General features: G+C 44.2%; 1 protein-coding gene across 2 annotated transcripts in view; it reads right to left on the bottom strand.

Moving 5' to 3' along the window:
* TARBP1 (TAR (HIV-1) RNA binding protein 1) overlaps positions 1-17,361 on the bottom strand; it is a 90,671-nt gene extending 73,310 nt beyond the window's left edge. For both annotated transcript variants that reach the window (XM_042907750.1, XM_042907751.1), the window contains exons 1-8: positions 16,378-17,361; positions 10,685-10,782; positions 9,115-9,184; positions 6,740-6,888; positions 5,794-5,846; positions 4,185-4,282; positions 881-1,016; positions 184-280 (exon numbers count right to left, since the gene is read on the bottom strand). In XM_042907750.1, coding sequence (XP_042763684.1) covers positions 184-280; positions 881-1,016; positions 4,185-4,282; positions 5,794-5,846; positions 6,740-6,888; positions 9,115-9,184; positions 10,685-10,782; positions 16,378-17,317 — 1,641 coding nt within the window. In that variant the 5' untranslated portion in view covers positions 17,318-17,361. The remainder of the gene's footprint in view (positions 1-183; positions 281-880; positions 1,017-4,184; positions 4,283-5,793; positions 5,847-6,739; positions 6,889-9,114; positions 9,185-10,684; positions 10,783-16,377) is intronic.
* Positions 17,362-19,604: the final 2,243 nt, after the last annotated feature.

Below are 19,604 nucleotides of genomic sequence, written 5' to 3'. Positions count from 1 at the left end.
GAGGATAGGGGGAAACCTCCTGAAATCCAAGTTCCCAGCCATGAGCGAGGGCCGGGCTGACCTTATGAGCAGGGCTTTCTAATGACAGCACCACAGGCCTGCTATGTTGACACTTTTCTGCACACCTGCTCATGGAGAAAGACTTGTAAATTGAAGTATCGTGAGTAAAGAAGACAAACTTACCACGTCTACCAAATTCATGGCTGTCTGAAGAAGGTAGCACTGAGCCGCCCCTCTCAAGAGAATCTGATGGGTGATCATGGTACACTGAAGAACATCCCTGACGTCAAAAAACAAAAACAATGCGTTTCCATGTTCTCAAAGACAATTCTGATAACTCGTAAATATTGACGAGTTGATTTCTAGTATCTATGATTCCCATTGCAGAAAGTCACTGTCAGTGCAACTTCAAGGCTATTATTTTCCATGAGGTCTCTACTAGAACTCAATTTACTATGAAACACGCCTCTTTCAAAGACTATTGAATGACACTTTTCAAATAAGAAGTTTACAGTTTTTGAAATACTTTACAATCAATATTACCGTCTGATATTTTAGTCCTAGTTTCCTACATTATCAATGTAATTGAAGAGAACCTTACTGGCCTTGTTTCAAAATCATCAAAATCCAACAGCATGTATCATGGCACAAACTTACATCAGTAATTCATAAAAACAAAGCAAGCTCAACCACATACACAGGTTTTTTTTTTACTACTTAATATAAAATTAAGGGCTCAGAAGTCCCAAGGCCAGTCAGTATTAACCAAAACCACTCACGATAGATGAAAGCAGGGGGGAAAACAAAATTTACTGACGGACAGTTATGGCAGATAACCATATGTGAACACACAAACGTACGTGAGCAGAAAGTAAATTACCTGAGAGCAAGAAGAGCTTCGATACCCAGGGCCTTACATCGTGGGACATTTGCCAAAGCCTTTGACAGAAACAAAATGGGAATGGCACACCAATGTCTACTTGACATCTTCTGAATACACTTTAATAGGAAACTGCCTGAAAGAAAAAGTTGTAAAATATCACCGTTGCCAATAAGCACCTGGAAAGCTTCTCAACGTCAGCAGTCATTAGGTATGAAAATGCACATCAAAAACCATGAGACAGAACTTCACGCCCACGAGGAGGGCTACAATCAAAAGGATAAACAGTAACAAGTGCTGACACAGACACAGAGAAATTGGAACCCTCCCACACTGCTGGTGGGAGTGCACAACGGTGCAGCCAGTATGGAAAAGCTGGGTAGCTCTTCCATGAGTTAGACGGAGAATTACCATAGGAGCCAACAATTCCTCTCCTGGGCATATACTCAAAAGAACTGAAGGCATACGTTCATACAAGAATGTGTATCTGAATATGCACAGAAGAGTTATTCATAATATTCAAAAGTGGAACCAGGGCACCCGGGTGGCTTAGTTCGTTAAGCATCTGACTCTCGATCTCGGCTCAGGTCATGATCTCAGGGTTCATGAGTTTGATACTGAGTGGGGCCTCTGTGCTGACAGCGTGGAGCTTGCCTGGCATTCTCTTTCTCCCTCTCTCTGTGCCCCTGCCCTGCTTGTGCTCACTCGCCTTCTCAAAAATAAATAAGTAAACTTAAAAAACAAAAGTGGAACCAATCCAGATGTCTACCAACTGATAAAAGGATAAATAAAATGTGAGATATCTATACAGTACAGTATTATTCAGTCACAAAAAAGAATGAAATATTGATACATGGGTCATTATTGGATGACCCATCATGGATTAATCTAAAAACATTATGCTAAATGAAAGAAACCAGACATAAAATAAAAGGCCACATACTGTATGATTCCATTTATATGAAATGTCTAGAATCGGCAAACCTGTAGAGAAAGGAGATTAGTGGCTGACAGGAACTGAAAGGAGATTAGTGGAAACTGATTGATGATGGGCATAGAGTTTCTTTCTGGGGGTGATGAAAATATTCTGGAATTAGAAGTAATGGTTGTACAACTTTGTGAATGTACTAAAAAATAAACGAATTGAACACTTTAAAAGGGTTTTATGGTATGTGAATTTTAGCTCAACAAACCTGTTGGAAAAAATCAATGTTATTTAAAATTGCATTCCTATAAGTATTCTACTCTATTGTAAAGATTCTGATAACCATGCAGCTATAGAAAAAAAAAAAAAAAAAAAAAAAAAAAAAAAAAAAAAGCTTAAGGTAAAAGATCAACTTTTTACTGTTAAAAGCCATTCTTCTGTTGGAGATATTAAAGAAAAACAGGGTAAGAATGGGTCTAATCAGGGCACCTGGGTGGCTCAGTCGGTTAAGCATCTGACTTCGGCTCAGGTCATCATCCCAGTTTGTGGGTTCAAGCCCCACATCAGGCTCTGTGCTGACAGCTCAGGGTCTGGAGCCTGTTTGGATTCTGTGTCTCCCTCTCTCTCTGCCCCTCCTCTGCTCACAGTCTGTCTCTTAAAAATAAATAAACATTAGAAAAAAATTAAAAAAAAAAAAGACATTTCATAGCTTTCAAAAAAAAAAAAAGAATGGATCTAATCACTATTTATTTTTCTATTTTGAGATACAAACATCAGGTGCTCTGTCCTGCCTTCTCTGCTAATATGTGATTTCTTAAAGGACCCTTAAGTCATGCAATTAGCGTAAATGTCTGTTTCCTCTGATCATCCCTATAGAATGACTTAAGAAATCCTTGGAAGCTGCTGAAAGGAACTTGTGTTTCATGTTTTACTTATAAAATAATACTTTATACTACTTATTTATAAAATATCATGCACTTTGTATCTTCCAAAGTATCTAGCACAAAACTAGATACATTTAAGATACTCACTGGAAATTGTTGACTAAAAAACTACCAAGTAAAACCTGAGTAAACAAACACTTTACCTGCCCTCTTGTGGGACTAATTAAGTTCCCCCTTTTGCCTAACACCTCACTCACAGCACAGAAGATGGCGATGGCCACGCTTCCATTTCACATTCATTCGACATGCTTACAGGTATCCTCTGCATGCTGGCTATGGCCACAGACAGCAGGCACTGAAACCCCGGGGGCGCTGACCCCCATGCCCTCCCTCGCTCGGCGCTGATCTGGGATGTGCCAATGTGGTCGGCACAGTAATCTCCGTATGGCTGACTTCGGGCAAACAACAGAGCGTCTCAGAGCTACCTTCTCCAGGAGCGGATTTTTTACAAAAGCAATCAAAGTAATCAATTTTCCATAAATCTGAAGTTGAGATATACAGATCATCTTTTCCCTTTTCTCCTGACTTTTAAGTAGATATTACCATTGGTCATTTGTTTCACTATACTTGCAGATGAAATACAAAAGGAAACGTGCATATATTTCATACCCAGGTTCACTTTACAAGCCACAAAGCCACGAGTGAAAAGGACCCAGGAAGTAGAGTTAAGTCTTTCTGCTCAGCAAACGAAAGAACACTGGTTTTGATCTTTGCTTATCAACTTAACTCCTCAGAAAGGAAAATAAAACCCCAATGTGAACGGGTATTTCTAAGATATAAGGTCTTACATAAAACAACTGTATGTTTCTGTGACCTTTTAAGATCCTATCTATAGATGGGCAGTTTTGCCACAATGGATATTCTGTTTACAACTTTTTCCTAAACCCAGGCTTCTCTTTCTTCAAACAATTTTACTGATTTTTAGAAAACGAATAGAGAAAACTAGAAAAGACAGCCAACTGCAGCACCCATTCTAAAATTACTTCTATGTTGGGGCGCCTGGGGTGGCTCAGTTGGTTAAGCGTCCAACTTTGGCTCAGGTCATGATCTCACGGTTCATAGGTTTGGGCCCTGTGTCGAGTTCTGTGCTGACAGCCTGGAGCCTGCTTCGGATTGTTTCCCCCTCTGTCTGCCCCTCCCCCACTCGTGCTTGCTCTCTCGCTCTCTCAAATATAAACAAAAAAATTTTTTTAATTACTTCCACTTTACTCATGCCAATGCTAGTAATTACGTATTATATATAAAGGCAAAAGTGTGCACTCAATTACAATAAACACCTGTATAATTCTGACAAAATAGGTAAATTCCGAAACAAGGAAATTACTTTGATAATATTGATTATAATAGTCATAGGATAGTGCTTATCACCAATATACTAAAAAAATTTTTTAAGCCTTAAAGCTAATAAATTAAAAAACTCTTTGCCAACACATACTCTTTATTTCTTCTGGAAGAAGAGAAATATAAGTGACTAAAAACTTCTGTAATTTCAGTCCCAATGGAGAACCACTTCCTATCAGCTGGCCTGGGGACCTATAGACAAATGAGGGAAAGAAACAAATATTTAAAATTTACAAATAAGGATACTGAAACTAGATGAACTATGGCTCAAAAGTCTTTCAACAACAAACATCTTTTTCTGAACCTGCATTTTATTTTTCAGTGAAATTTTGAAGCTCCTTCTGATTACAGAAACATCAGGGTCTTCTAGGAAAACGGACATGGGTTAATAACGTAACATACTAAGTAGCCGCGAATTTCCTTTTTGCGATAATTTCCCTGACACGCATATATGAATCTTGCTAAACAGCGTCAGTTTTTAAAAAGTCTAAAAATGATCATTTTCAATTATACTTCATTGTTTCCAACATATAATCCAATGATTTCAAATCTTTAAGTATTAAATAAAAGAAATAACATTCCCAGAAAAACATATATGGGTAATTAATTACTTCTGCAAGAGCATTTAACTATTCGCATCTACTAAAGTCGTGGGTTTTTTTTGCTATATGCTTCCGCCAGGGACATTATCTGTTAATTGAACACATTAGGGTGGGCGAAAACTGAAGGCATTTCGTAATAAATGTGTCTGCCGGCTCCTTTAGAGGCACCAAGTAGGTTTTACTGCTCTCCAGCTGTCTAATTGCTTCACAGAACTATTCAACAGTAATGAGTTATCTGAAAACTAATTGGCAAATCAAGCATTGCTATGTTCTTTTGATATTTATTAAACGGGATTAAATATTAACAGCAGCACAAACTAACTTAAACATCTCAAAGAGACTGGCAGTGGGTGTTTTTCTGTTTAGAGGTACACCGAACAGAAGACCTGCAAGTATAAATTTACTTCATCGATGTTGGAAAGACAACGTAAGTTCAAAAGCAAGGGGAAATTCTGAAGGTATAATTCAAGAGTACAGATAATGCTGAAAAACTGAGGCCATCGCACAATGACAAACTTTTTGCTGTCTGACTTTTCAAAGTGGAGAGGGGGCAGGAAGTGATATATTCTGGACAATGGCAGCCGCTGTCAGATTTGGAAACGGCAAGGTTAGTGAGCCCTGTGGTATCAGATTGGCATCGGAGGTGCTGCTGTGAACTCCTGGCTTTTCACGTGGATGGAGAGGCAAATGGACAGACAGACTGACAGACCGACCCTGAAAAGGACACAGATGGGTAAGTCCGCCCAGCAGACAGAGCTGCTGGTTAGTCAAAGTCACTATAATTTGCAAAAGGGCGGAAAACAGAGCAAGGGGAAGAAAGTAAATAAACTCTGTGACCTATACTTTCCAGAAGCCCAAGAGTGGAAGGGTTCAAGGTAAGAAATAAGAGAAAAAGAAGGAACACTTGATACGCTAATAGAGAACAAGAAGAACCACAAACACAGAGGGACGTTGTAACAAGAAAAAGTTTCATGTCTCTTCAGCAACACGTAAGATGTACCAAATGCATTAAACTGCCTGGTCCTATTTCACAAACACGTTAAATTTATACATCAAGTACATATTCCTACATTGCTGCTAGGTTACATACTGCCTGTTTACCTGCTGTATAGAGAGCTCTCTGAAAGTGCATCCATTAATGGTCCAATAATAAACTAAAAAAAAAGAAAAAAGAAAAAAAGTAATCAATGTTAAGCTACAGCTGCAACTTTGAAAAGTCAGCTTTGCCCTAACTGCATATCCCAGTAGCGATGCAGACGAGCTGGTCTATGCAAAGCTGATCTCTTACCCTGTAGGCTAATTCCATGCTAACCTCGGAGGGTCCCTTAAGTCCACTGCCACAACAAATACAGAATTTTCCCACCTGATAAAAACTTAGGAAGAGCGTTCATATAGGGCCAGGAAGGAAGAAACAAACCCCAAGAAGAAATACACGATGGAAAATAAGCACAGTTACAGAGGAAAAAAACAAAAAAGATACTCAAGAGAAAATGTAGGCTCCTATGCCTGGAAAATAAAATGGGGGGAAAATTATATTTTCAAAAATATTACCCGACATAGGGCCAAAAAAGCAAGAGTCTAGGAAGCGCAGGGAGGACAGGAGAATGTGGAAAATGAGACATCTCAAAACATGACAGCAGGTCCTCAATTAGGAAAGTTTACTAGGGTGTCTCCAAATAAGGGGTAAATCACTGTGCACCCAGTGATCACGTGACTCACCGCACCGTAAGACTTAAATCACGGCTATAATTCTCAGTCTCCGCTTTGTGTGATTTCTGATCAATGGACGTATAGATGCTAATAAATACAGCTCAAAAGGCGATCTCTGCTTAATACAATAGCTAAGACTAATTCAGGGATTCAGAACTGTGGAAGCAGCATCGTTATGCAAATCTATAAAGTGTTACTCGCTATGTGAGAGCCCCAATATACAGATTTTTTGAAGATCACTTATGATGCAACAAATGCCTTTTCCTCTCATCTCTTGACAAAGGGAGCGGGGGCGGGGGGGGGGGGTGGTGGGGTGGTGGGGAGAAGCTGTCAGTACCTCAGAAAATTCTGGCGAAAACGGAAGAACCTTTGTCTCATATAGCTCCAAAAAATGGAGAACACCTTCTTTGGTCAGGATTTTATTTTCGCTTTCAAACATTCTTTTATAAATACACATATGCCAGGATGGGTGAAAGAGCCAATTTCCTGTGGAAATAAACACCTGATGTTGTTGACAGCTGATTCTCACATTATGTCGTGCCACACAGACTATAGATTCATAAATAAACACATTTACACACAGATACGTTAACTTCATTAGGACACTACAGCAATGAGTTTTTAAATCATATCCAAGGGTGCTCACCGAGTGACCAAAAGGACTTCAGTCTTCAGTGTTCCATGATCAGATAGTTTCACTTAGAGAGACCACAGGCAACTTTACCACCTCTACGGTGCACAGGGTTGGGACTTTAGATTTGGGGCCATTTCAAACAATCCCTGTCACCCTACTTCAGTCCATTTTTCACACAGAAACCTGAAACTGTCCCTCCTCCACTTAAAACCCTTGAGTGGCTTCTCATACGTGGAATAAAATCTTAACGGGGCACCTGGGTGACTCAGTCGACTCTTGATTTTGGCTGAGGTCATTATCTCTCGGTTGGTGAGATCGAGGCCTGTGTCGGGCTCTGCGCTGAGTGTGCAGCCTGCTTAGGACTCTCTCTCTCTCTCTCTCTCTCTCTCTCTCTCTCTGCTGCTCTCTCCTGTTCCCATCTCAGGGCTTCTGTACACAGTGTCGCCTCAACTCTGAAGTTGGACGTCCTTTCTCAGGTAGGCCTTCCCTGCCCCGCTCACTATATACTCCATTTCAGTCCTTTGTTTGGTACCTTTACAGAACTTATCACGAGACTTTTTTTTCACGGAAAAGAGACAAAAGTTAAATCAAAAATAGTACATCTGTCTCACCGCTTTTTTCCTAGCACTTAGCATATACTGGACACTAAGGAATTTCTGTTAAATATATAAATGAGGGCAAAAACACACAAAAAAATGGAATAAATATGTACCTTAGAGATTTTTTTTTAAACTCTTTTGAAATATTCTTTAATGCTTCTAGGAAAAAAAATTATTCAGCATTTTTAACTCCTGGCATTCTAGAAATAAATTGGTCCATTATTTGTAATTTACGCCAAGACGCTTGTTCAATGCTTTGGCAATGGTAATTTTTCAAAATCTGTCACTGCTATTTGATTTGGCTTGCCAAGAGCTGTGGGCAAAACATGGTAATAAGAGAATCATTTTAATAGTAAATGCATAAGTGAAATCACAACGGGATTCAATTAAATTCTAGCCCCAGGTGACTACAGATTCTTTCGCTCCGTGAAAAATCCCAGTGTATCCAAAAACAACTACAGCGCTTGGCTGAATAAAAGCTCAACTCCTAAGGGGTCAAACTATCAAAGTTGTAATTATCTAGAGAAGGCACTAAAACCCATTTACCTAGGTTAATTCTCACGGGTAAACACGATAATGTAACAGTTTATCATTCATATGCATACTAACTACTGTCAGCCTGCATTTAGCGGTTTTGTTGACTCAAACTTCATTTCATAAAATAATTTCAGGAAGCTCCGCTTCCTTCTGTGTCTCCTAAAAGGCTCTCAAAATACAGTACTAGGGAAGGGCTTAAAAAACCGTTTTCCAAATTCTGTCTTGGAATCTTCCTAAGAAGTCCAAGTGACAGAGTAGTAATTGAACCCCCCCAAAAAGTAACCAACAAACAATGAAACGGATCTGGAGAATAAGAACGGAGAGCAGTTAAAATAGATAATACCAAGGAGCTATTATTAAAAACGTAGACCACACCGACATCAAAACATTACTGAAGAGCCCTTATCTTTTAAGGCTATACGCTGAAATAATTATAGACAACATGATACGCTGTCTTGGGGTGGCTTCGCAGTCCCCGGTGGGGAAGCAGCAGGACAGGTTGAGAGAGGATACAAGGCACCGGTTGGCCACGTGTTGATCACTGTCCGAAGCTGGGAGAGGGGGTTCATCTTACACGCTATTCTCCTCCTTCTGTGAGGGTTGAAGTGTTCCGTCACCAAAAGTTTACAGAGTTAACCATACCTCCGACTCACAGAAAACTCTGCAGTCATTTAAAATTATGTTCTCAAAAACTATTTACGGATATAGGTAAACGCGTCTGGACACAAGCCTAAGTGAGACAAACGTTATGATCAATCAATCCAGAGGCGTGGGTCTGGAACGTTAACAGCCGTTCTCTTGGTGGCAGCAGATTCACATCATCCTCCTTACACTTTTAAAGTTTTTCCCAACTCTCTGTAATGAGTAAGAGGCAGGCATACAAACGAGGAGGAAAAAAGAAACTCTAAATGTCACAAGAGTCAAAATAAAAGTAATCATTACCATTTTCCTCGGACACCGCATATTCAAACAGACTGTTGAGCTTTGGTAAAACTGGCTTTATAACATGGATCTGAAAACAAAAACACAACACCATATGAAATAAAAATTCACCTTTGAAAACTTCGAGGTGAACTTGAAAAAAGAAAATATATCTGCTTTTCATCCGTTTATAGAACAGTAGCCCTTCTGTTTTTTCTCCCCGTAGAAAAACTATGCAGAAGGTGCCAGATTCTTCCAGTTGTTAAATCATATGAATTCTGGTGTATGAGACCGAGTACGGCAAGGCTAACGATCACAGCCTAGGAGAGAGTAACGGGACCGTCACATTTGTACAGTGAGAATCATAAACCACGTCATGTAATCCTCAGCTGTGCTGGGAAACAGGCAGAGCTGGTAATACCAACAGATTACAAAAAAGGGAAAAAATATTCTCTCTAGTCGCTCAAGTTGTTCAAGGCCATACATTTAGAAGTAGGGCCAGTTCAGAGTTCAGTGTTCAACTACTTAGACTACGGTAGGTAAATCAGAGTTTCTAAACAAATTATAGGGATCTTATGTATATACTGATTAAGGAAAACCATAAAAGTTGATTTGAATTTGGAAATGCTTTTTTTTAACGGTTATTTCTTTTTTGAGAGGGAGAGAAAGTGCGAGCAAATGTGAGAGGAGCAGAGAGAGGGGGAGACAGAGGATCTGAATCAAAGCAGGCTCCACATGAAGAGCAGCGAGCCTGAGGCGGGGCTCGAACTCACAAACCAGGAGATTGTGATCTGAGCCGAAATTGGATGCTCAAACAACTGATCCACCCAGATGCCCCGAATTTAGAAATTTAGTGGTGCCTGGGTGGCTTAGTCAGTTAAGTATCCAACTCTTGATCTTGGCTCAGGTCATGATCTCACAGTTCAGGATTGGCCCTTGGGGCTCCATGCCGATAGCCCGGAGCCAGCTTGGGATTTTCTCTCTCTCTCTCTCTCTCTCTCTCTCTCTCTCTCTGCCCCTCCCACACACATGCACAATCTCTCCCTCTCTGAGAGATTCCTCTCACCTTAAAAATTCCATGATTCTACAAAAACTAACTCAAAGTTAACTGAAAATGACTTTTCAAGTTTCCACTTGCATGACTAGGTACACACAGATATAAGAACTAAAACAAGAAAGAAGGAAGGAAGGAAGAAAGGAAGGGAGACCGGCCTACAAAATTAAAGGGCAATTATTTATTTAACAACAATTCATCTCAGAATCACCTTAAGTAACATTTTCCTCAGTGTGTATTTCTTTGGAGATTATTCAGAACACTGAGAAAGTAAAAACTAACACTTTAGAAGGAAATGTCAAGGGAAGAATAAACAAGGCTAAAAGTCTCTGAGTCACAATTTAAGTCGATTAAAAATACGCTTTAATTTCCTGAGTTAACAGTTTTAAATTGCATTTATGCCAGAGAACAAAGGGCACTTGTATCCCATTATGCTTTATCCAAATTCGTCTTTTTTGCGCTGCTTTTACAAAACATTTGAAAAAAAAAATTAAAACTGCATCTACATAGGATTTGTTAAAATATGAAAACACCCACCTGATTTCCTTCTAGAGTTTCCATAATTAAAATATAGTTTTCCCAAAACTTGAGAAGTTCATCCTTTTTCTTCTCGGACCACCAAAACAGACTCGGGCCTGATGTGGTTTAAAAAGGAAAATTAGTTCCTCCTTTTGCGTATTTCTTAGGTTTCTTAATGACAGTCATTTTTAAAATCCTGCCACTGTTACCAGACACTGTATCCTCTAATAATGCAGGGTACCACTGTATCAAAGCCTAGAGAGGAAGCTCAGGCTAACAAGAATCTCAAAAGGAGTTGTGTTTTTTGTTCTTTTTTCTTTCCTTTGCTTTTAAATAAGATTACTGTTTTGGAGTTCTGGGTAAGAGTCATAAACCCTGCTCTCTCTCCCTGAGAACCTCGCCGTAGCAGCCAAAGATTTTTCAGAGGCAAAAGCCCAGAAGTGTGGAGAAAACAGGGAAGCAGACAACAGCAGTGAAGCTTAGTTTGAAAAATTAGAGAAAAACTAAGCAGACTCAAGAAAAGTTGAGTATTAAGTACCCACGGGGAAAGCCAAGAAAAAAATTGATTTCTACTTTAAAAATTTCCCCAGACCTAAGGAATTGCCGGCAAAAGCTAACTCTGTAAGTAGAAGCAAAAACCGAGGATAAACTAAAAGAGGATGTGTTCAGTGTGTTTAAGTAACAGAGCCTTGGTGCCCCTTCCTGTGCTCTGAGCCAGAAAAAGCCTGGAAGTGATTCTCCGGAGAAGGTAAAACTGTGGGTCTCTGAAGGGAGAGGCATTGGACTCTGCTGAGGTCAGGAATGAGTGCCGTATGAAGCCGGGAATTAAGTGACCATGGAAGCACCCGGGTGCTGAGATCCCCCTCTACCTGCCCCTTCTACCACATGAGCCCCTCAGGTCCCAGAGTGCTGACCAGGACTTCACTATGCAGCAGCAGACTAGAAGGTCTCCGTGGAATCTGGCCAGCCCAAGAGGAAAGACCTGTCATGGGAGATCACCTTGCAGTGAAGTTCATGCAGGCTCTGCTCATGTGCTTAGAGACTTAAACTTGGTTTTTGGCTCCTTATTCTTAAATAGAAACAGGTATCTAAGGATCACCAGATGTCTGCGGGAACGTGCACATTAAAGATCAAGACCAAACAGAGGAGATTTGGAGAAAACACAACTAGGGGGAACAAGATAAACCTCAGGCTGCCGTGAGAAAAGGATACGATTAATAAGGGTGCATTGTAAGAACAAGAAAGATCACGTGAGAATAAAAATTTGATAGCAAAAAACAAGAAGCACAGAGAAAGGACCAGACATCATGCTGAGAGAGTCACCCAAGAAATAGAACAAAGAGACAAAATCATAGGAAACAGGAGAGAAGATGCTTTGCTAACCAGTCCAGGAGCTTCAATATCCAACATGAGAACAGAAATAAGAAAGGAAGGAAGGAAGGAAATAAAGTAATTCAGGAGAAGTTCGCAGAACTGAAGAACATGATTTCCAGATTGACTAGGTCCACCAGTGGCCAGCACAGGGATGAAAACTGACCCAAGCCAAAACTGTGAAATTTCAGAATGATGGGGGCACAGTCCCTACTTCCACGGAGAAGAAACCCAGCACATATAAATAAACATGATTCAGAATGGTTTCAGACTGCGCAAGAGCAACAACGAAAGCTCTAGCTTCGAAGACAATAGATCAATGCCTTCAAAATTTTGAATGGAAACGTTTTCCAGGCTAGAATCCTACCCCCGGTCAAACCATAAATCAAATGTGATGGGAAAACAAAGGCATTTAGACATGCTTGGTCTTAGCTTTCACTTAGGATATAGAAAGCCACAGAAGAACATTCCTGCCATACTGACAAAGGGAAAAAGCTGGACAACACACAGAATCTTGAACTCCTGAAACCTAAGGCTGTCGAGCAACCCAGTGATCTGAACTCCAAAGAGCAGAAAGTCTCTCCAAGAACAGACAGGACACGCAAACTGACCTACCTCTGGCCAAGTGCAGGAAGAGGTGGTCACCAAAAAGTAGTTTAAAAAAAACAACGAGGGGCACCTGAATGGCTCAGTCAGTTAAGGATCCAACTCTTGAGTTCGGGTCAGGTCATGATCTCGCTGCTCGTGGGATCAAGCCCCACGTCCACTCTGCGCTGACATCACGGAGCCTGCTTGGGATTCTCTCTCTCTCTCTCTCTCTCTCTCAAAATAAATAAAGGAACTTGAAAAATAGAGAGGCAAAGAAACAACGAACGTTTGGGGAGTTTCTCAAGGCCAGGTGTGGGCTAGTTTAACAGCCTAGCACCTGGAGAACCGCAAAGGGAATCCACAACCATTCACCAGCTCAGTTCCCTTAGGCCTCCTCCAGCTGTTCTGAGAAAGACTGTGGGAAAGGCAAGAAGAGACTTTGCAGCACAAGCATGCGGGCCCCACCCAGGTTTGAAGGGGCAGCAAGACTAACTGGAGAAGCCCACCCTAGCCCTCCAAGGGTACAAGACGGTGGTCAGCTGCTTAAGCCTGTCTGCGCCCTGGACCCCCCCCTCACACCAGAGGCCACACCTGTCTGCCGCTGGGGGAAAGCCTCGCACGTCCCCATGCCTGCCACAGTCCTGATACCAGGCAAAAGCTGGCCGCCCTGAAGGATGGACAGAAACCTGCACCGACAGGAGGAGACCGTCTCATGCCCAGAGTCCTGCACTGGGACCGGTAGCAGGTCTGCTGCTGGGAGAGGGCAGGAAACCAGCAGCCAAGACAGCAGATACAAGCAGAACGAAGCCACCCAAGGACAGGGTAAGGGAACTCTAAACCCTCCACTAAGCGGGAGGCAGAGGTGTGCTAGCTTCGGCAGCACACAGACTAAAAAGGGTAGGAGACAGAGGTTATTGGCCACGGGGGTGGGGGCAGAGATGGCATAGAAAGCTGGAACCCTGAGGTTCAGGCACATGGGGCCTGAGAAGAGGCTGGCGCAGAAGATATGAAAAGTCCCACCCCTCTTCACCCTCCACCTCCAGCCTTGCACCGAGGGACAAACATCAGCGGTCTACCCCTGAGGGAAGGACCCCAGCTGTGGTGTTAGCATCAAGGGCCTCAGAAAAACAAGTACACTGACCAAACCCCTGGGTACTCCCGACTTCCCACTGAACGTAAGCCAGCAATAATCCACAACCACAGCAACAACAAGATCCAAATACACACTAGTGTGACTCAACCCCCAGCACTAATGGCCTAACAGAGGAGCGGCCTTCTCTATGCATAAATATTTACTTCAGTCTCTACTGAAGAGAGTGACCCCACCGCCAAGAAATAAAACAAAAACCCAAACCAAACTTAGAAATGGCCCATGCATACACACATGACTAGGACGAGTAAGTTGAAGATGTTAAAGGACCTAGTGGAGAAGGCAGCGAGCATGTATGAACAGATGGGGATTCCCAGTGAACGGAAGTGTCAGATAGGAATGATGGAAATAAAAACATATCAGACACAACGGATTCTTTGATGGATTCATCAGATATGCTCTTAAAAATTTCGATCTCCGGGGGGCCCCTGGGTGGCTCAGTCGGGTAAGCGTCCGACTTCAGCTCAGGTCATGATCTCACGGTTTGTGAGTTCAAGCCCCGCATCGGGCTCTGTGCTGACAGCTCAGAGCCTGGAGCCTGTTTCAGATTCTGTGTCTCCCTCTCTCTCTGACCCTCCCCCGTTCATGCTCTGTCTCTCTCTGTCTCAAAAATAAATGTTAAAAAAATTAAAAAAAAATTTCGATCTCTGGAAAATGCTGTACATCAAAACAAGTGAGTAAATCAAAAAGGGAGAAGGTAAGAACCCCAGGAAACAAGAGTTCCAAGACAGGACTCAGGTGAAGGCAGATCTAAGAATGGCAAGCTGGGCACCAGGCTGAACTTCTACAGGCATCTAACAGAAATGATCAAGAAATGATCAAGAAATCCAAGGGGCGCCTGGGGGGCTCAGTCAGTTAAGCGTGGTCTTGCAGTTCGTTGCTTCAAGCCTAGTATCGGGCTCCGTGCTGATGGCTCAGAGCCTGGAGCCTGCTTTGGTTGCTGTCTCCCTCTCTCACTCTCTACCCCTGCCCTGCTCACGCTGTCTCTGTCTCTCTCAAAAATGAATAAACATTAAAAAAACAAAAAACAAAAAAAAAAAGTGTCAAAGAAATCTAAGAGAAAAACCAGGAAAATTTTGTACAAGAAAAACTGAGACAACTAGCTCAAAATCTGAGGCTGAATTAGTGATACAGAGAGAACCAGATTTTTAAATGACATAATTCCAGGAAAAACTTGCAAGAAGGAAAAAAAAATCGTAGCTTACTACATAGATCACCTGTGAACAGTAATTTCAGTCATACCTTTATAATGTTGAATTCACATTTAACCAAAGGGTAACTATGACAATGGATGCTGCTTTACCCAGATCATTGGAAGACACAGAGGTAAGTACCAAAATAATCCATTAAAAGGGTACAAGACGTTGTTTTCTGAAATGGAAACTAGAAGCGGGAGAGCAGAGAAAAACTATTGCTTATCTTTAAAACTCTGCAGAATGATTCTTTAAAATAAATGGCTTTAATTTTGGTATTTTTAAAGTCTTCTCCAGGGGCATCTGAGTGGCTCAGTTGGTTGAGCATCTGACTTAGCTCAGGTTACGATCTCACCATTTGTGACTTTGAGCCCCACATTGAGCTCGCTGTCAGCGCAGAGCCTGCTTCGGATCCTGCTTCAGCTCCTGTCTCCCTCTCTCTCTCTCTGCCCAGCCCCTCCTTGAGCTCTCTCTCAAAAACAAATAAAATATTTTTTAAAAAAAAGTCTGCTCCAGTGAAAACTCTAATTAGATGATCACCAATTCGTGGCCTGTCAAAATATTTACCATCTAATGTTTTAGACAAACAGGAAAATCTACTCGCAACTTCAACAGAACAAAAATCCTTTACCAGTAATAGGCAGCTAGAGCTGACAAAGTAGAAATTTTCTGTCTACTGAGACAATGTTGAATCAATCTATTTCCGGTCTTGGAGACCTCAAAAAGATGACCGAAGGGCACGTCCACCCATTTCAGTGAACAAACCAATTAACAGTAAGTACCAAATGGAAGGGAGTCCTGGTTATTTCAACTACTCTTGTAGGAAGCCCAGGCTCAAAAGGTTTAAAAAAAAAAAAAAATTTACTTAAAATCAACAGCAAAAATACCCTCAAAAGGTCGACTTAAGGACTACACATTTAACCAACTTCAGTAACTCCCGGACAGAGAATCGCCAAGAGAAACTTTCAAAGAGTGTGACGATTTCGGCTTCAGAGTTCTAACACTCAAACCTCAATGCACCGGTCAGGGCAGGGAAATAATTTTTCTTTCAGTCTGATGGCAGCGAACCCTTCCTTGCTGTTAGGATGGACCTACCACGAGATCGCGCAAACGTGGTCTGTAAAATCCTGAAGGGGCTCAGTCCTGTTCCTAATTATTCCACGGACGCAGGGCTCCGCCCCGCTCTGGGTCAGAAAGGTTAAGAAACGCTGACTGTTGTCAGCTGCAGTGATTGGTGACACTTGGAGCACATCCTCTCGAGGTGAGGCTCCCTCCCAAGGTGTCCGGGCTTTAAGGTCAAGGGAAGGCACATCGGGCACGGAGGGCGGAGAGCTGGGTTTCCGAAGCGGGGGGCCTCCCCCCCAGCGGAAAGCCAAGCGGGGTGGGGCCGGGGGCAAAGAGGCAAGTACCGTTTCCTTCCTGGGGGCCGCAGGCGCAGCGGGCCCCCAGCTCCGCCGACACCTCCACCGCCCTCTGCAGCAGGTAGCGCGCTCGCTTGCGCGTCAGGGCGTCCTGGGCCTGGGCCAGCCCCGCCTGCACCGTCCTCCAGAAGCGCCAGCAGCGCCGCGCGTCCGGGCCCTCCTCGCGCGTGCGCGGGTCGCGGTCGGCGCCGGGCTCCGGCAGCAGCCTCTCGGCCAGGGCGCTCAGCACCAGCAGCCGCGGCCCGACGCGGCCCGGCCCCGGGGGCGCCCCGGCCGCGCCCAGCCCGTCCCACACGGCCCGCAGCGCCGCCCCGCCGCACTGGCCCAGCGCCGGCAGCAGCCGCCCGGCCGCCAGCGCCGCCGCGTCCTCCGCGGGCCCGGCCTCGCCCCCGTCCCCGTCGGCGGCCAGCGCCAGGGCGAGGGCCGCCTGCGCCACCCGCTCCAGCAGCGGCCCGTCCTCGCGGGGCCGCAGGCAGGGCCCGACGGCCGCCAGCACCTCCACGGCCGCCTCGGCGCCGGGCGCGGGCCCCCCGGCGAGCAGGTCGCGCAGCGCCTCCTCGGCCAGGGCGGCCGCCAGCTGCGAGCCCCCGGCGAGGCGGGCGCACGAACGCAAGGCGGCGCCCGCCGCCCTCAGCACGCGCCGGCGGTGGCGGGCCGGCGGGCCGGGGTCCGAGCCGCCCGCGGGGCGCCCGCGCAGGCCCCGCAGCAGCGGCACCAGGTACCCCGCGGCGACCTCGCGCGCCGCCTCCGGGAGCGCGCCCGCGCCCCTGCCGCCGCCGCCGCGCGCCTCCTCGTCTTCGAGTCGCTGCAGCAGAAAGCACAGCGTCTCCACGCGCTCCGCGGACGCCTCCCCGCGGCACAGCGCTCCGAGCAGGACCCGGGGGTCCCGGCTCTGCGACAGCAACGCTTCCGCGAGCACCCACTCCATTTGCCCCCGCGCGCGCCGCCGACACCCGGCGCCCAAATGAGGGGCCGGCGTGCGCGAGTGCGTGCGCGTGCGCGGCTGGCCCGGGCTCACGCCTGCCCGGAGGGGGCCCTCAGCCCGCCCAGGTCCGGCCCTGCGCGCTCTGGGGCTCCCCCCAGCAGCACCGCCTGCAACCCGATCCCTCTCGCCCCTCCCTTACTATTTTGTAGTGAAAGAAAGCCCTCTTTAAACGTCACTGTCGTCAGGGCATCAGCTCCATCAATTCCTAATTGGGGATGGGCCTGCCCCAGGGCCCTAAATCAAGCAGGCGTGCCTGCGACCGTGGGCCAGAAGCACACCTCGGTGTACTTCAGTCTCCTAGAAGCTCGTTTGCAAAAAGGCGCAGGTTGACACCGCTCACAAAGAGACTGACGCAGTGGGTCTGAAATGGGTTCCGGACACCTGCAAAAAACCAAACCAAACCAAACCAAAAAGCCGTAAAATGAAAACTGAGAATGATTCAGAGGCCCTGAAAAGTACTACAGCTATGTGTTAGGGACAGGGCAGAAAACGATGCCAACGCCAGCCTTTGCGGTAAATGCCCAAGCTGATGTAACATGCAGATGTTTCCACATAGTGCTTGTGCTCCAACGAGCGATCTCAAAAATTGCCCATCTGTGTATTTTCTGTGCATCTAGAGCTACCCGCAAAAACAGAAAACCGCGCCTTAGCATGTACCTTACTGGTTTGGTTCCTGGCTTAATCCTAGGCAAACGATCTATCACATGGGTTTTCTTTGCCTTCTAACCATAAAGATCTCTCTGGCAGTCAATGGGGGAGGACACAAGCCCATCTTCAAAGAGCTTGACGTGTATTAAACATAATTGATGAGGTAGAAAGTTATTTGAAGTTAGGTTTTTTGTATATAATTTTGAGTTATTTTTACATTTCTGATTTTCCATAATTTGAAGTTACCGGACATCCTATATGCAAGATGTTTTCTGTATTTCAGACTCATTCAGTTTTCTGTTAATAGAATGCATAAATGGTTCTGTTGTAAACCCACTAAGAATGTGTCAGTAAATATCAATTGCCTTCGACATATCACATGCCAGTAAATATCAATTTCCCTCAATCTACATTTTTCATATACCTAGCAAACAAAAATGAGCAAAACTCTTGAGCAGACACTTAACCGCAAATGTAGACCTCTGAAAAGGTGTTCAATATTGGCTGCTAAAGAAATTCAAATTAGACCATCAAAGAGATACCACTTCATACCCATCAGGATGGCTAAATTTTAAAGGCGGAAAAGAGCAAGGACGTGGAACAATTGGAACTCCCATACATTACTGGTGGGCGTGTAAATGGGACAATCACTTTGGAAAGCTGTTTCTAATGAAGTTAAAATGTATCTCCTTGATGACTCGGCCATTGCACCCCTAGGTATTTGCCTGAAGTAAATGAAAACATACCCCAACAAAAATGCTTGTGCATGAACGTTTTTGCCAACCTTAGTCGTTACCAAAAGTTTATTACAACCTAAATGTCCATCGATGGAAGAACAGATGAGCAAACTGTGACCTACTCATATAACAATGCTATTCAGCAATACAGAATGAATTACGAATCCGTGCAACAACATGGCTAAATCTCAAAACCCTCATGCTGAACAAAAGAAGCCAGAGAATAAAGTTTACATACGGTCTGATTCCAGGTATATGAAATTCAAGAACAGACAAAAGTAATCTTTTGGGTAGAAATGAGAATGGTAGTTACCTGTAGGGAGTGGAGATTAAAACAGGACACAAGGGAACTTTCTAAGGTGGTGGAAGTATTTTATCTTGATTAGGGTGCTGGTTACACCAGGTTTCACACTTGTCAAAGCTCCTTGAATTGAATCCCCAAGATCTATGCATTTCACTGCATGTAAGTTTTACCTCAGGTTTTTTTTTTAAGTTTATTTATTTTGAGAGTTTATTTAGTTATTTTGAGAGAGAGCACACGCGAGAGCAGGGGAGAGACAGAGAGAGAGAGAGGGGATGAGAGAGAATTCCAAGCAGGCTCTGTGCTGTCAGAGCCCCGTGTAGGGGCTCGAACTCACAAACCGTGAGATCATGACCTGAGCCGAGATCAAGAGTCGGTCGCTTAACCGACTGAGCCACCCAGGTACCCCTACCTCAGTTTTTAAAAATGACTTACTGGGGCGCCTGGGTGCCTCAGTCGGTTAAGCAACAGACTCTTGGTTTCGGCTCAGGTCATGATCTCACAGTTTGTGGGTCATGAGATCGAGCCCCCATTCTGGCTTAGC

This window comes from Panthera leo, chromosome D2 (genome assembly GCF_018350215.1).
Source record: "Panthera leo isolate Ple1 chromosome D2, P.leo_Ple1_pat1.1, whole genome shotgun sequence".
In the NCBI taxonomy this organism is placed as follows: Eukaryota; Metazoa; Chordata; class Mammalia; order Carnivora; family Felidae; genus Panthera; species Panthera leo.
Note: the sequence above shows the minus strand (reverse complement) of the source record. Positions and strands in the feature narration are given on the sequence as shown.